The 18,055-nt window shown below is 31.2% G+C and overlaps 3 protein-coding genes across 4 annotated transcripts in view; 2 read left to right on the top strand and 1 right to left on the bottom strand.

Moving 5' to 3' along the window:
• The first annotated feature begins 157 nt into the window (after positions 1-157).
• LOC114934515 (TWiK family of potassium channels protein 18) lies at positions 158-2,065 on the top strand. Its single transcript, XM_029307165.2, has one exon. The coding sequence runs from the start codon at positions 244-246 to the stop codon at positions 1,273-1,275; it is 1,032 nt and encodes a 343-aa protein (XP_029162998.2). The 5' UTR covers positions 158-243; the 3' UTR covers positions 1,276-2,065.
• An 809-nt stretch (positions 2,066-2,874) lies between these two features.
• Positions 2,875-5,072, bottom strand: LOC114934519 (carbonic anhydrase 2-like). The gene is made up of 6 exons (XM_029307169.2): positions 4,937-5,072; positions 4,711-4,758; positions 4,107-4,262; positions 3,595-3,818; positions 3,266-3,493; positions 2,875-3,101 (listed from the first exon to the last, which is right to left on the bottom strand). Exons 1-6 carry the CDS (start codon positions 5,001-5,003, stop codon positions 2,997-2,999), a joined length of 828 nt encoding a protein of 275 aa, XP_029163002.1. The 5' UTR covers positions 5,004-5,072; the 3' UTR covers positions 2,875-2,996.
• An 8,923-nt stretch (positions 5,073-13,995) lies between these two features.
• nAChRalpha4 (nicotinic acetylcholine receptor alpha4) overlaps positions 13,996-18,055 on the top strand; it is a 205,406-nt gene continuing 201,346 nt past the window's right edge. For both annotated transcript variants that reach the window (XM_085485293.1, XM_085485292.1), the window contains exon 1: positions 13,996-14,333. The gene's annotated coding sequence lies outside the window, so the exon portion shown is untranslated. The remainder of the gene's footprint in view (positions 14,334-18,055) is intronic.

The following is an 18,055-nucleotide window of genomic DNA, read 5'->3' as shown; positions in this document are numbered from 1 at the left end:
GTTCACAATAGTAAACGATTCGCGTAGCAACATGGTATGGACCACATGACTCGACAAAAGAAGAGAGAAAGAGAGAAGAAGACAGCAAAACCCCGAAAGAAGAAACGAGAAACGAGCGGCAGGGCGTTCCGACCAGAAATAGAAAAGCGGTACGAAGAGAGTCGCTGAATATCAACGCCAAGGTGGCGTTCCATGTGAGTCTTATTGCCGAATCGGCCCGGGTCTGGTAGTTCGTGTCCAAACATGCCGCGCGGAGTGATACCAATGAGATCCTCTCTGAGGAGTCGAGATTCATCCTCGACATCAACCGGGGTCGATCCTCGAGAACGCGTCAAGGACTGCTGCCGAAAACTGGTGGCCTTCATGTGCACCCAAGTCGGTGTAGGCGGACTAGTAGTGGGCTATGCTATAGTGGGCGCCTTCGGCTTCATGATGATCGAAACCACCCAGATAGATCAGCCGGAGACGACGTGCGTGCGCGAGTTCATTCGCCGAGAGTACGCTGACGAATTGTGGTTCAGCACTGCCAGCAATCAGTCGGTGAACGTGTTCAACCGTACTGCTTTCTACGTAGTGTCCAACAGTATTCTGCTCCGCTATCAGAAGAATATCACCGACGGGGTGCACCAAAAGGTGAATTGCGACGGTCTCACGCCCACCGATATCTGGTCGTTTCCGGCCGCGTTGATGTTCTGCCTGTCGGTGTTCACCATGATCGGCTACGGCAGTCTGGTGCCCAAAACTCAGTGGGGCAAAGGCGCCACCGTGGTATACGCGGTACTCGGTATCCCGCTCTACGTGCTCTACTTCCTAAACATGGGCAGCGTGCTCGCGCAGACCTTTAGATGGCTCTACACGCGATTGCACGAATGCACGGGCCAGCGAAAACCTGGACAGAGGATCACCGTGCCCTCGACCGCCTGTCTCTGGGTGATAAGTGGCTACATCGTCGCCGGCTCGATCATGTTCGCCGAATGGGAGGGATGGGACTATCTGGACAGCGCTTACTTCTGCGTCACGTCGCTCTGCAAAATCGGTATGGGTGATCTGGTGCCAGGTTGGAGCCAGGATGATTCCAAGCAGAGCAGCCAGACGAAACTCATCATCAATTTCGTGTACTTGCTGCTGGGCATGGGCCTGATAGCCATGTGCTACAACCTGATGAAGGAAGATGTGTATGTGAAGGCTCGAGAGCTCAAGCAACAGCTCAATCAAGCGATGGACGCGATTCATTATAAAATGGTCACGTGTTGCAAGTCGGATCCTGTGGATTGAACAATTTTAAAAGGATTGCGAGGATTATTGAAGCTAAATACCAAAATGTATGTGTAAGAAATCATAAAAGAGCGCTAATGAAGCAGAAACTGATAAAACTTATTTGTTGAAACTTTGTCGAAGAAAAAACTATGAGCAGCGAGAAATGTTGTGAAAAGCTATATAAACATGAAAACAACAATATTGTATCAGAAGTGAAATTGCGCTATATCATTACATAAATGTAAACCATAAGTGTTATCTCATAAGTGCAGATTAATCAAACAGTATTAAAAAAATATTCACTGATGATGATGATGATGATGATACACATGTCCGTAGTCTGTGAGCTTATAGTCTAAATTGCGTTTCTTATTATATATTCAATATTATATATATTTTTTTAATATATGTGAATATAAAAATAAAAATATAAAAATGATATATATAAAGATTATATACTTTAACAATAAGTGATAATTATTAATTAATGTAATTATAGTTTTTTCTTATATTATTTATCGCGAATTTAAAGTCGACAGAAATTTAGGAAGCTAATAAACATTGCAAATATACATTAATTATGATATACATTGATCTATCTAAACATGTCAATCACAAAATAATCGTGCGATTATATAATAAAAAAATTATCCTTCCAAGAACATATTTATTCTGTTAATGATTGTGATAATATATCTAACTAAATTAATAAATGCAATATTTTATTAAGAAATGATACATTAATGTAAATAAAAATTTATTATGAGCATCGTTATATAATCCACAATTCACAACATGATTTGTACATATAACGGCCAAAAAAATAAAAGTACTACATTAATAAAAAAATTAAAAACTTCCATTATTGAAATATGTGTTTTGATTTTTATAATAATTTGAACAGAAAAATATAATTTTTTAAATGACAAAAATATTGTATTTTATTAATACGTGACTATAATAGTATCCCATTAAAATATTGTTATACATCCGAATTATATTTTCTCTTTCTATGTATATCTGTTTTTTTAATAGAATTGGACGCGAAACTTTTGGTTCAACGTACTATTTGAATGTACTCTCTCTATTTCTCTCTTATATTATAGATATCTACATGCATTTGCCTTGAAATAATCCATCACAGAAATAACTTAACCCAAAACTGTCATGATTCTCATGAGTCATTTCATTGCATCCGTCGCACGGATAGTTAACTACCTGCAGTGATATAGATAGAAACTGAAAATGTCATATACAATCTCTGTAGTCAAATAATTTCTCGATGTGTTCCTTTTGTCATATAAATCTTAAAATCTATGCATAATTGATATACATACATATATATTATTAATTAAATTGTCTCCTTGTGTCACAAAAAGATATAATCATTATATAACATTCAGAAAACAACGTTTTCATTTAAATTTCATTTGTATAAAATGAAAGCATATCAATCATAGCAATAAAATGTTTTTTTATTGAAAAGATAAATTACGAAAATTGGATTTTCCTGTAAAACCCAGGAATGTTATTCTTATTTTTATTTTGTGCTCAAATAGAAGCAACAAAATTTCAGATTTGTTTCGTGAACGAAAGATTAAATATGTACAATTTAAAGAAATTGCAAAACGTTTTTATTAATGGTTCTTTAAAATAAAATCAATAGAGTGACATTTATATATTTCAATAGATTAAATAAAACTTATTAAATAAAATTCCATTTTATCTCGACGCGCAAATCATCCGGAATAATGGTATACTTTTCTGTCATTAAGTTCCTGCGTGGGTCTGTAATTAAATGGCAGCTTTCCATGGTCGCCCCGAAAGCGTTTGAATACATTCACCTATACGTGTGTGCAAATATATTAGAATAATTAATATATATTATTCTAACAAGATATATTTTAAAAAGTTTTTTTTTTATTTTATTATAAATTTTTTTTTAAATTAAAAATTTTAAACGTCCATAAAACTAATCGGTATGTACATAATTTTATATTTAAATTACCTGCGATTTTGAGACAGTAAGTTTTTCCGTCAGAACAAACCACGTTACGGATTCCTGACATGCCGGTGTAGTCAATGATCCCTGATAATGATAATATGTATGATCCTCTGGTAAAAACGACGAAGGTATCACTTCCATTTTTATCTTTGTGCTCTTTCCAACTTTCTTTAACACTTTTTTTACCGCTTTCACAATCGGCTTCAGTTGCGGATTATCGTATTTGCTCGGCTATAACATAATATGACAATCAACGTCGTGTTCAAAAAAGATGATATATATATATATATATATATATATATATATATATATATATATATAATGACTTCTACCTCAAATAAAACTGAGATAACAGCAACTCCGTTCTCGTGTTGAACGGCTTCGCTGAAATTCGCGTATTGATTATCATAATGCACTAAATGCAACTCCAAAGGGTCACGTAAACTGTCCACAGTATGCTCAGCATTCCAATGAAGATGCAGTTGCTCCAAAACATATGTAGATTGCAAATTTCCACCGCTCAGAACCGGCGGAACACCGTCCAATCTAATATCCACTATGAAGAGAAATTTCTTAAAAACTATATAATTACATTGTGCTGATACGAGCAGTAATAAGCGAATGAATTTCATTACATTTCTATTATGACAAGAATGGAATTATTTGATGAAAAAAGATTATAATAAAAAATATAAATTTTTCTTGTGTTACATTTAAACTTCAAATAAACATTATTTTCGTATAATATTCTATATTTTTTATTCTACTATCACTATTATTATTAATTAATAATTAATAAAACTAAAATTATTAAAACGTAATACATTGTAAATTATTTATTTACCAGAATGTCCATCGTTTTTCATTGTAGCGGGAAACGCTAAATTGTATTGATCGAACTTGAGAGCACCGAGATCTGATTTTACAACATCTTTTGTTACAATGTTGATCGGCGATTGTTTTTTTCCTGTTGTGCAAATTCCTGGCCAGTTCTCTGGTCCTGTGGAATTATTTAAAAATAATTAATTAGTATATTTAATTTATTATAAATATAATTAGTATATTTAAAAATAATAAATTTAATTTATTATCATATATTATAAAATATTTAATATTTTATTATTTTCACTATAAATACATCTACAGTTATTATCAATTAATAAACTGTATAAATTAACATTTATATTCTTCATATATTGCAAAAGACAAAAATATTATCTTATTATTATATATTATCAACATATGTTTTTATAATAAAGATTTTCTGGTAAAATAAAAACACAATATGTATGAGCCAATATTTTTATATAAAATAAGACAGAAAATTTGATTTAATTAAGATACATATATCTATATCTACGATGTCAATGTATAAATTACACTTGCGTTAGAGTGCAAATTCTAAATTGTATGTAATATAAAACTTTTATCTTAATTATCGTAATTACCATTTTTGCCCTCATATCCCCATTCGGATGCTACTGTTGTTTGTAAACCTAAAACAAAATACGAAATACACTGTTATTCTGTATAATTATATAATATAAATCGAGATTTATTAAAATGTTTTTATATCTTATATAAGTATACGTGCTGATGAATCATAATTATGGATATCCTGTTTAAAAAAAAAACCATATTTTATTTTATTGAAAAGAACATAAAATATTTTACCTGTGCAAAGCAATGTCAGTGTAACCAGCAAATGACCTAAGTCCATTTTCACGCGTGATATACTCATAATTTTACCGAGACGCAACTTTAATGACAATCGCACTGCGACTGAGCCACAAATTTTTGGCAAGCTGATATAGCCAATCCCCACGTAAAGCCATACCAAACTCTACAAAATCGCACTTTTGTTTAATTAATTTGGAAACCACATGTTGGAAACCAAATCGATTAATTAATCGTAAACCCACTCAAGTGAGTTTGTAAAGTCAAACATTCCTCTCAGAGAGAAATAAAAATAGAAGTCGAAAAAATTCGATCAAAGCAATGTCGTTTGCAAAGTTGTGTTTCTGCAAGTGACACATAACGAAACTTTTTATAATTCTGATCGGAAACTTTAATTTCCGATTAATAACGAGTTTCGAAATCGGTTTACCATCTCATTGTATGGCAAAATAAACAATTTTTTTCATAAACTTTTTTGAATTTTAATTTAAAATATTAATTTATATTAATTATTAATTTATAAATAAATATTTTTACTGATATACTAAATGTAAGTAAATTAAGTTAATAAATTGTACTGTAATTTATAAGACTACTTTTTATAACGTCCTTGAAAAAATTAACTCTGTAATGAAAATAAATGATTTGTAAATATTATACATCATTATAATAATTGATGATTAATATGATTATAATTTCTTCCATTTAGCAAATTTAAAGATTATAAGAATTTATGGAACCAATAAAAACAGATGAGGCCGAATAGTAGATATGTATTTATGCAAATATATGTATATTGATCCTCCAAGACCATATGTCTACTATGAAATTATACCTCCGATTACTAAGAATATAATCACTCTGCTAATTTATTGATTATGATAATGTCTAGTTCAGTATACTAATAGGTCTACAATATCTCGAAAAACAACGCACTTATGAAGAGAATTTATTACGTACATTATTAAACGTTTCACAAAATAATTTACAAATAAATAATATTGCTATTCATCGATAAAAAAAGCAAAATTTACATTATTAAAATTCATTCTTTTGTATAATTATACATTGCGTTTTGGCAAAAATATAAATTTCATAACAATAAAAATATTGCAAATGTTATTGCATATATTTATATCAATAAAAATATTGAATTCATAATCATTCTATATATGTATAATATTTTTTAATATTTTTAAATACACTTTTTTACTTTTTTTTATGTTTTATTCATTAGCGACAATAATTAGTTTTTTCCTAATTTTTTAATTAAAGTCGAATACTATACGTTATGTGTTTCTTCTATATTTTTTATTATCTTCTGGAGGACTATTTTATTAATGTTTCCAAAAATTTTTAAATGCATTCTTTTATTTTTTTAATAAGTTATATCATTATTGGTGGTAATAAATTTTATTATTGTAGATTCGAGTATATCGTTACATTATGTTACGTGTTTTTTAATAATTTTTATTTTCGAACGGATGATCATTTTGTTAATATTCTCATATTTTTAACAAGCTGTTACATTTTTTAAAAAGTTTTAGTCAGTGTTTAATTCTGTCGTCTGTCTAACTCTCTATTTATGTCGTTCATAAATGTTCACGTTTATTCATGTGGCTGAATTAGCTGTTCATCGCGTCGCATAAATTATATATTAATGGACAAAATACATATACAGAAATGCTAAGTAAAATAATCTCACTTTCTCAATATAAAAATTTTAAAATATTAAAATATAATATTTTAAAATATTCAAATATTATATTTTAAAATATTAAAATATAATAATAATGTAAAACAATTAATTTACAACAAGCATTATTTTATTTGTAATTTGTGCAATTTACATTATTTTTGCAACAATACAAACTTAAACAATCAGATACATATTAAAGCAATATTTTTATGCAGCACAATTTTTTCAACAAAAACATAAAAATATGACTTTTCTTATTTTTGTATTTTTTTAAATAAGAAAATGTTTTAAATTATTATCGTAGTTGGTAACGTGCAACTATTATTTCTGACAAGTCTGTGTTAAAGTAAAACTGAGGCAGGATTTTCTATTTTATCTTCATTCAGTAAGATCAGGCAACATGTTGTAATAACACAAACCCTATTTATTGGTTGTAGTTAAATGATGCAGTGTATAAATTCTCTCAGTTTAAGGTACTATTTTTTATCCATATGATATTATTTAGAGTTAATATAAATATTATATTAGAGATAAAAAAGGGTAAAATATTTCTATTAAAAATAAAAAAAATTAGTTAAAAGACATATAATATACTTAAAAAATCTTACAATTATAATTTTATAAACATTTAGAATCATTTTCAATACAGACTATAGTAAAATTATATGCGTCCTTTTTATGCAATTAAAACAACAAATAAGTAATATTGCAAATAAAAAATCTTTTCTGTTAAATATATTCTTTACTTTAATAAAACAATTTATAAATGTTATTTTTAAAAAATGAGATAATGAGTTGCATGAAAATATTTCAATCGCCTTGGAAACGGAATATTTATAATTTATAAATCTTAACAAAAACGCTGTGCATATAAGACTGTACAAATGGCAAGAAACAGAATTTTTAACAGGTTTTCAGTTGTGCAAAATTTAAATTCTTAATACGCTAATTATAGTTTAACATCTAATAAAATTTTAAACAAGCTGGATAAGCGCTAATACATGATTTAAGTACAAATACATATTTGCATTAACATTGCATTTTGATCAATACTGTATTTACATTATCATTGCATTTCGATTAAATACCAATCAACTTAACTATAAATAATTATATAACAATTATTAAATATATATTACAATTAATTAATTACTCTAAAGTTTTCTAATTATATTTTATTATTAGTTATAAAATTAATTAATTACATTTGTTCTTATATTATTCTTATCAATGTATTAAAATTATTATAACAAATTAATTTTTTCTCCTATTACAACTCAATTTAGTTAGAAATTATAATAAATTATTATTTTTCTAATTGTATTAAAAATTATAGAATAATAAAATAAATAAAACATAAATTACAATAGAAAGGCTTTCTCATATACATTAATGATAAAATTACAAATATTTGCGAATGCATCTCACATACAAGAAACAAAGAGTATTGGCAGCGATCAAATCACGTTTCAAATCTTGGCGGAAAATCCACGTGAGAATTACCTCGATGACAGGTTGGCACTGTCGTCGAATTGTGGAAATTTGCAACGAGGTCCTTGCAGACGTCCGAGCTTACTGACGCAATTTGTCGAGTTGTTCTCACTTGGCATCTGAATGCAAGCTGACTGCAGTTCTCCAAGATTGCCGAATCACACACTGCAGAGTCCTTGTTTCCTTTATATATTCTTCATTGCATACACAGAGACTATGTACTCATACAGATTCATGAATACGTGCAAAAAGCTTAAGCAAGTAATTTTAGCAAAATGAAGAACAATCAGAAATCAGTTATTAAAAATTGCTGTAAAACAAACTTACTCTTATAGTGATTCCTCTTCAAATCAATCTTTAATAAAAAATTATACTATTATTTAACAACATTTTGTGCAATTTATATATACTTTACTGTATATATTTTTTTGTGTATATTTTTCAAATTAAATTTTAAATCACAATTAAATATATATGTATATATATTTTTTTAAATAACAAATATATATTATTTTATATTTATAATAAAATTATTAATTTATATTTGCATCATGTGATAATGCTTGGAAGGAAATGACTGTAGATTGATGTACCATAATTAATATTGTACTCTTTAATTAACTGTATTATTTCTTAATTATAGATTACTGTTACATCAAGACAGAACGCTCTTTAACTAAAAATAGAAAAATTTCCGGTTGAATATTAATAATCCCTGAGAGTTTTTAATCGAATTTAATCGAGCATTTTTCTTGTGATTTTATGATAAACTAAATGCAAAATAAATTTAATTAAACCGATGATCGTTGACTATTTAATTGTATCTTTTTTAATTCTATTTATTGTAGTAAAATACAAGGGCTTCAATCGATATTCATTGAGAAAAATATTTTCGATTCCCTAGAAGAACGTGATCTCGAGAGCGGAATTAATTAAAAATTCCGGTACGTGAGGATCAAGGACGAGAGAATAAGTTGAATGTCACTAACCGGCATCACAATGGTGGAAAAAATATGTTTGCGCTATACTGTAAAATATTTGTAAGGACACATATTGATGGAGATATTTTCATCTTTACCGAAGTTTGAAGGCGCGCAGACACCTGAATCAACACACCAAGTGCAGTGCGCTTTCCCGCGGAAGCACCGTTTTGCAAATCCGCTGTTGATTCTGACAGATTTGCGCCCGAAAGTGCCTGTCAAACAAAGCTTGAACTTTCAGGGAAGATTCTATTTCGGCATGGCGAAACAAAGTCAACTTTCTTCGGTACAATAATAACAAGGCAATCTTATACCAAGCTCGCACCGCGCGTTTAAATCCTAACTATAAAATTTGCAAAGATAATTGTTTAAAGCTCTAATTAATAAGAAAAGAATTAATATTCAACTTGTGTATAAATTTAAATTAAATTAAATTAAATTAAATTTTTAATTTTTAACTAATTTGTGTGACAAATTACTGATAGTTCATTAATTCATTAATATCTTTTTCTTCATTCTTTCTCTCGTAAAATAACGAAAACTTTTGTGTCATTCTTTCAGGCTCAGCAGTATATCACGGATTATGATCTCGTTGCTTTCGTAATAAAAGGAATACTCGTCTCTGTGGCCTCGGAGAGATCCGGATCACAGTTTGGAAATTCTATAGCGATAACTCGATTTAAACTGAGAGTCAACTCCTGGCTGCTGAAACATCGCGAACTGCGTCGGACTTGAAATTAATAGTAACTTCTGTGCTCGCGAGCGTATCTGCTTTGACTACATATACGAAGCAGAATCTCGGCGGTAATACGAAGGTAATTTCCATCCAGGACACTTTGACTCCAATCAAGTTTCAGCGCTGAGAGCGAGCTAGCTTTAAATTTCCCCATCTTAGATATCTAACTTTTATCAGGTCACAAGAGAAGTTTCTTCAAAAGTATTTAATCATTGTATCATCTTACATGCTGTTCATATACCGACGTGCAAAATTTTACAGATTTTATTTTCATTGATAAACAAGGATTGACACAATACATCTCTGTGGCAAATTTAATATCTGCTCACATAAGACACAATTTGTTATGTCTTTCATAATAATTATTAGAAACTTTTGACTCTTCCAAAAAATCTTATATTTTTATTGAATATTTAATGGATTTTCTTTTTATGCTGATTGTGAGTGCAAAATCACATTAGCGTTATGTCTAAAGTAAAGAAGTGATTATGAGTTTAATTGACACATTTCTTCATCTTCAATCTATAATTACTATATACATTTTATAAATTCATATATACAATTATTAAAATTGCAGGCAGCTTTTTAGCATCATATTTGCATATAGACAAAGAAAGACGTTCGCGAGCATCCATAAGCTACCTCGGATGCAAGATCGATGGCCCAATCGCATATTTCTCCGGCTTGTATTTCCCCGGATTCTAATTCCAGTAACGCCGGCTGACATTTTTCACCTCGATGTTCTCGACTCAATCACGCACATACATACACATATAAACACCCGTGAATATCTGCCACGTATACGTTGGATAGCAGTAAATCGGTCGGACGACCTCACGGTTTGAGACCGAAATCGCGAGTCGTAGGTAGGATAATGCCGATGATGGTGATCCAAGGAGATTATTGGAATTTTGCCAAGTCCCCTTCAATGTAGAGTCTCCCATGTCAACCATCCACCTTCGTATCCTCGCGTTTATCCGATAGTTCGACACACGATGTATAACTCACACAATGGGCAAAGGAAAAATATGTCGGCTGAAAAAGAACAGGTGATGGAAATATCCGCTTTTGTCGTTCGAGAGCTTTTGCATCCCTCGGGGGTGGAATTAAGTTTACATCTCACGTGGATAGATGCGAACAGAAACTTCCGGGATAAAGCGGCACATCACTCCGAAAACACGTAATATAATAGCAAGTAAATTTCAGAATTTATAGAACATTGATTTTTTAATCCGAGAAGCCTTTTATTCTTTATTGTTTCTTATCTGTTATTTTCTTTTGTAAAAAAATGTAGTGCGCATTGTACATTTCAAGCAGAAGTTAATTCATTTGGTGAACGATACTATCGGTATCGGTGTTTTGAGAGAAAGTTTCGCTGCTACCGACCCTTAAGACGCCTATAAAGATTAACGACGAGAGAATTAAGAGAAGAAAGAGATCTCAATCTGCGTCGGGCACAAAGCAGCACGGATTGATCCGACAATTTCTGGGGCACGTCAGTTCGAAGTGCTCGCACTATAAAGATCCGTCCTGGATGAATTAAGAGAGAAATTAATTCTTGACAAACAGCCATTGACTGAACTTTTCCCCGAATCCAATTCCTTTATCCTCCGTTCTCGATACCGGCGTCTTTCTATCCGTCTCGAACTTTTTCCTTATTTGCCGGGAGAAAGATTGGCATTTGAAATCCAAAATGATAAATGAGGCACTCTGAATCGAAACAAATTGCTTTATTAGGTCTATTTCGGTTCAGCCTACTCATATAATTAAATTAACAGAATTTAGGACCGAATTTGTCTCTCTTTGTTTCTCTTCTTTCTCTCTATACAATCTTATAACCTTTAATTCATCAATATGTCGACGCGCTATCGAAAGCCGGATATTTCGTACTGGTTTAAAGGGATCGCGGCATGGTTAATGTGCAGCCATATAATGCCACCGATCCATTGTTCTAGCTAAGGCACATCCACTGTTCCTGGTGCTTTTCACGGAGCTAGCTTAGTCTATGCTATAAAATGAAGGGTCTATAGGTTCATGAGCAACATTAAATTAAATTCATGTGAGGGCAGGCCCGTGTGCTATCCCTATCTACTAGCCAATATCATTGTAATTTCAACTGTTTATTCAAGAAAAGTAATATTTTCACAAAAAATATACAACACCGTACAAGTTTTGACTAGATCAAATTAAATTGATGCAGTATATCGAATTTAGTAAATATTCGAAGATTAAATTTTTACATTTAATGCAAAAGAATAGTAATATATTATATTACAATATATTGTATTACATTACAATATATTCTATATATAAAATTTTCAGATTTTTTATAACATATTTTTCAAATTTTATTCTACAATATTTCTTGCAGCTAAAAGTCCCGATATAATTGTTATATATAAACGTTTCATAACATTCAGAAAATACGGTAAATTAATTCAAAATATTTTATGTAAAATATCCGTCACATCGTAAGTCTCACGAAGCAAATGATACAAATGTTTTCTTTTATTGGAGAGATTATAACAATTTATGATTTTTATTAACATTCACATTTTGTTGTTCTTATTTTAGACAATTGTCGATATGCTTCATCGTAAAATAGCCAATTTTTCAACGAGATAATCCAAGCAGCAATAATATGAATAATTACTCTCTTGAAAGCATTGTATTTATAGTAGAATTTGTTATTCTACTCTACTTATAATCTCAAAAAATTAAACAGTTAATTTTAGAAGACTATTACTTAATGTTATTAACAATAAACGAGCTCTGAATCATGGAATAAAATTTCGTTTCATGCTTCAAAAAAAATTAGAATGCTCCGGAAAAAATTAAATGTTTATTTAATGAATAAAAATTTAAATAAATCTTATTTTTGAAGAGAGCGCGATCTAAAATTAATTCTTTTAATTCTTCCTTCAAATAAAATCCGAATAAATATTTCTATATCTTTTTAGGTAAAATTTGAAATTTGAATCTTAATTCTTAATTATTTTATGTGTGTACACATAAAACATTATTTCAATATCTATATACATCATATAAATCTCATCTTATAGTGTATTCCAGCTCTGGTTGACTAGAATTATTATAGTTATTATCAGAGATGTGTAAAATAGATATCCAAATCCATTTAAAATAGAAAATGCAAAATAGTTGGAAGCTTTTCATTTAAAAATATAAAATGCAAAATGCTTGTCAGACACCTATTTAAAATAGGAAATAACAAAGCATTTTTAAAATAGTTTTAAATATTATTTATATAAATTTAAATTCTTATTTTTTATTATTTACTTCTTAGATTTATTATTTATATTTAAATTTATTTATATATTCTTTATTAAATTTTTAGAAATTTTTATAAGCATTATTCTTTATAAACATTTTTGTATAAACTCTTTAAACTTTTATATAACTCTATATACTTTTAATATAAACAAAAAAATAATATAAATGTACTTGCATGTAAAATTATAAAAAATATTGATTATTGTTTACAGATATTTACTTAATGACTTCTTTAATAACATTTTGATTGCTATACATATTATTGATATCTCAATTAGTTTTTAGTTTGCAAGAAAAATGCATTTAATTAAAAGAATGGGTAATAGAAACCATTTAAATATAAATGTAAAATAATTTTCGAAAACATGCGTTTTAAATTCCAAAAATACAAAATAAGCATTTTGCGTTTTATATTTCAATTTTAATTGCATATATTTCGAATAATGAAATCATATCCCTGCTTGTCAAGATAACTCAAGAGACGGACGTCGATCGATAAAGCAAATTTTGGCGCGGCGCGCGCTTGCCGCGCCGCCGCGCGATCGATCGCTCGATCGATATATCTCGAAGAATTCAATTCGAATCCCGCTGCCATGTTTCGCGCCACTTTTTAGTAGTGTCCTCGCGGTTAACCGAAACGACTCGCACAAGTCGCGCGCGCAGCGAAGAAGATCGGTGTCCACGGATTCCTGCGGAGAATATCCACCCCGCCCGGAGGACCAGATATCTTCCCGGACGCGCTCTCGTCTTTGTGGTCGCGCGCGGTAGTGGCGCGCAACCCGGTGGCGCCATCGCGCAATCTCGCCCGGCGCGTCGCGCCCCGTCAACGTATCCGCGACGGTGCTCGCCTTCAGTCGTGGGTTCAGTGCGTGCGAGTGTGCAGCGGTCCCGAGAGCTGCTGCGAGAGACCGGCGTGGCTCGGAGTGCGCGCGAGATTAGGGCGAGTGTTTAACCCCCGTCGTCGTCGTCGTCGTCGTCGTCGTCGTCGACGGGCGCCGCTTGGGAAACGAGAGAGAATCCGGGAAAATTTCCCGCACTCCGCGATTCGTACCGGATCGGACGTCAAGAGGGGTTCCAGGCGCCCCTGGAACGCCGCGCGCGGTTTCCGGTAGGCGTGATGCACATCTCTCCGAGGGATCTGTCATCCTCGCGTTCGCCAGGCATTTGAGGAGAAACGGACGACGCGAATCTTCGGAGGTTCGTATCACTGTATCACTGTACAATTTTTGTATTCTTTATCCATGGGTGTCCGCAGGATTTTTCTCCAGGGAGGAGCATGATTAACATTTTTTTCCGTTTCTTATATTATCCTTTCTTAATTTTTTAATTTCAATTTTTTTACTTTATTATTTTAATATTTTTATATTAAATAAAATTCCCGTGTTTATTCACAAGGAGAGCAAAATACTTAAATTTTACTGATTTCAAGAAGAGCAAATGTCCTCTCTTGTCCCCTTTTTGCGAACGCCTATGTCTTTATCTAAAAAATCTCTTTGCTCAATCGCCTCTGCGACATCGCCAAAATGTACATACTTACAAATTGCAACTAAAAATAAAAATAAACATAAAAATGGCATCAAAATTCGCAGAATTGATTGCGCAAATCTAGATTCTCATAATTTAGTTCCATGAAGCAAAATTTATATAATATATATTATAACATTTGTCGTAATAATTGCAAAAAATAAAACTGCTATAGCTTAGCTTCTAGCCTACATTAATATAAATTTTTGGCGCGAATTGAAATGCTCAAGGATAAAATCGCTGAGATTAAAGTTAAATATCCATTGTACAAAAATGTAAGAATCGTGGAAAACAAGAGTTTTTAAATAAAGACAGTATATACTCGGATCCGCGTGAATTCGCATTTTAGAAACTTATCGCGCGGATTCAAACGCGCGTAAGATATAATCGCGAGTAATTAGAGCAAAGTTTTGCGAGAATGGTTCGCGTTCGCGCGCTCTCTCTCTCTTCCTCTTGGCAGCTGCTGTGCTAATTTGAATTCGCATAAACTTTAATCGTGGAAGGTAAAAGCGAGACAAAATGGCGGAGAGATTCGCGAGCGATTCGCGTAATTTCACGAACGACGGTGCGAATTCATGTCGCACGATTGTCCCTTTAATCGCGAGATTTGGCGATGATCATCAAATGCATTTCCGATGCACGGACACGCGATGTCGCGTGGCGTTCTTTTTATCTTATGTTATTATTCCCCGCACACCGTTACATCCCTCGCCGGATTCAATATCCTGCAGCGTGCAAAATCCTTTTCATTGTGTCCGCACGCCCTGAAAACTTTCGCCCGGTGTGCTCCAATTGGAATTGCGCCGCAATTTTTATCCAAGTTTAATAAACGTTCCAATTCTGAATATCATTCACAAAGAAACTTTCAATATCCCTGAGGAATCCTTTCGATTGTGCTATTACTTCGAGAATATAGACTGTTCAATTTATGAAATTATTCTATTTTTTCTTTATCGCTACATTGAAAAAAATGACTAAATTAATACATATTTAGTTCAATATTGTCAAATGAATCATTTATTTGAAACAAATAAATATTTTGTAATCATTGTAAAATCGCCAGAGTTCAATTTAATAAAAATATGTATAATAAATTTTTTGGCCAAATAAGTCGGTTTATCATGCATATTTTTAAATAAATATTTATTTGTTTTGAAAAGGATTTTCTTATATCAAATAAATATTCATATCAAATAAATATTATTAGTTTCAAATAAATGGTTTATTTGACAGTATTGAAATAAATACTTATAAGAATTAACTAAATTTTTTTTCAGTGTACAACAATAGTTATATGCGTAATATTATCACTTAAAAATAAATTAATAAAATTTTCTAACGACTCTTTTTTTTATAAATTCATTCATAATTCATAATAATTTTTGTAAATGTATCTGTAATGACATTTGTAAATTCTCATCGGCGCAGTAATTTTTTTTATAGATTTACTCCAGGGGAAAGAGAAATATATCGTTTATATTATCTCGATATATTCGCAAATATACTTCGTATTTAATGGTGATTGGAATAACGGTTTATCAAAAGTCCCGAGAGAATTTTGACGAGCAGGTCCACAGGTTTGACAGATTCTCGTTGAAATATTCATAGTCGGCGCAAAATACATTCTGGGTCTTTTCAATTATGCGTCCCAATCGAATGTGCGATATACTGTAGAAAATACTTTTCGGTCGAAAGGGCTAATGGATTGTCAAGAATAGAAACTTCACGTGGCTTTGGCGATCGTTGGCTCTCGGCCGTTCGGTGCAGACACACAATCGAATGTTTTCAATTCTATTTTCCGCGGCCCGTATTCCTCTCTGCCGACTGAAATAGTTTTGAAGATAGACGTCGCTGAAAACAACGTGCCATTTCCACACGATAACTTTTTAATCCGCGATCCACACATCGTACAGAATACATATAGGTATATATAGTATATATATCACTGTCAACCGACGATGTCATAATTATCAAATGTTAAGAGAAAAAAACTGCGAAAAATCGAAAGCTATTATTTAAATGCTTCATAAACTCTGCAAGATTAATAACAATTTCGAAACTAATTATTATATATATTTAGATAATTAATAAGAAAAAAATAGGCCAACTAAATGAGCAAGGAAATTTTAGATGTTAAACAATTTTTATTTTATATTATAATTGAAAGGTAAGTAGTTTTCTTTAATGCAATAACAAAAATATAAAATGTGAAAACATGTCTATGTAAATTTATTATTTAACATCTAAAGTGTTCTTGCTCATTTAATTGGCCTCTTTTTTTATTAATTTTTGAATTTATACGAGCCTAATAATTATGAAATTTTTTATATAATATTTAGAATTTAGATTAATGCATATAAAGACATCACATATGCACGCATCGATCAGCTGATGCTTTTTTAATTTCAATTTTAAATATTTTAAAATGTTCTGCACTATAAATGCAAATAGGCGCGAAAAAAGCAATTGCCTGGTTGGATCGTTAATCCTACAGTGTCCTGATATGGATTGCCAACCGAGTTCATTGTCTCGATTTCCATCGAATTCGTTCGCGAACTAGAAACGATCCTTATTCGGAGGCACTCGAGCGATCACAAAGAGTGCTATAAAGTAATTTAGTTTTCCGATAGAAAAATAGAAAGGAAGCAGTTGTAAAACGAGGACGAAGCGGACTTGAAAGTATGCTGAGCCGTAGAGATGTTTTAAATCTTTTTGGATTGCACGACTCAATTGTGCTCGATACGCGAATTATGCACGCTTTTGGATCAATCGATGACCCTTGAATCTTTTTTCCACGACTGTCAATATAAGTTTTGTCTGTATTTATTGTTAGACAAACGATTTTGCGATTTTTAAATTTGAATCATAGTTAATGAACATTCAAATGCAGTAGAGAGTCATGAAAAAAATTTTTTTTAATTTATACATATAACAATTTATTTAACATTTAATATTTTAATATTAATATTGATATATTTTTCAAATATTAATAGTTTAAGTATAAAAACCGATTGATATACAATGTATTATATTTTCTTATTTATCCCTGTCTCGAAAACTCTTATTGTTAGTGGTCCGGTTAAAAATTTCCAGGTGTTATCTCGATGTTAGCTCGGGTATCTCGGGTTTGCTAAGCTTGTATTCACCACTGTGTGAGCTCTTGAGGGATAGAATTCTCTCTCGCGTAATCATAAAATAAAGTTATAGAAATTTCTTCGCACATACACAGCGGCAATAATAACAGAAATCTCATTTTGAAGCTATATTTAGAAATTCTCTATGAAAAATATTAGATATGATTGATCTTCATTTTCTCTGCATACCTAAAAATGCATACATTCGCGAATACACGTTTTAAAGTTGTTTTAATCACAAATATATTTTGGAAATAAAAA

Source organism: Nylanderia fulva, unplaced genomic scaffold (genome assembly GCF_048542155.1).
Source record: "Nylanderia fulva isolate GAGA-0341 unplaced genomic scaffold, ASM4854215v1 Scaffold36, whole genome shotgun sequence".
Classification (NCBI taxonomy): Eukaryota; Metazoa; Arthropoda; class Insecta; order Hymenoptera; family Formicidae; genus Nylanderia; species Nylanderia fulva.
This window is presented reverse-complemented; position numbering and strand designations above follow the sequence as displayed.

What these genes read in the sequence shown, in the direction of transcription:
- LOC114934515 (XM_029307165.2), top strand. Translation starts at nt 244, where the DNA reads ATGCCGCGCGGAGTGATACCAATGAGATCCTCTCTGAGGAGTCGAGAT.
- LOC114934519 (XM_029307169.2), bottom strand. Translation starts at nt 5,003, where the DNA reads ATGAGTATATCACGCGTGAAAATGGACTTAGGTCATTTGCTGGTTACA. An exon ending in GGGATATGAGGGCAAAAATG is followed by an intron (nt 4,263 to 4,710) that starts GTAATTACGATA and finishes ATAATTCCACAG; the next exon opens with GACCAGAGAACTGGCCAGGA. An exon ending in TTATCTCAGTTTTATTTGAG is followed by an intron (nt 3,494 to 3,594) that starts GTAGAAGTCATT and finishes ATTATGTTATAG; the next exon opens with CCGAGCAAATACGATAATCC.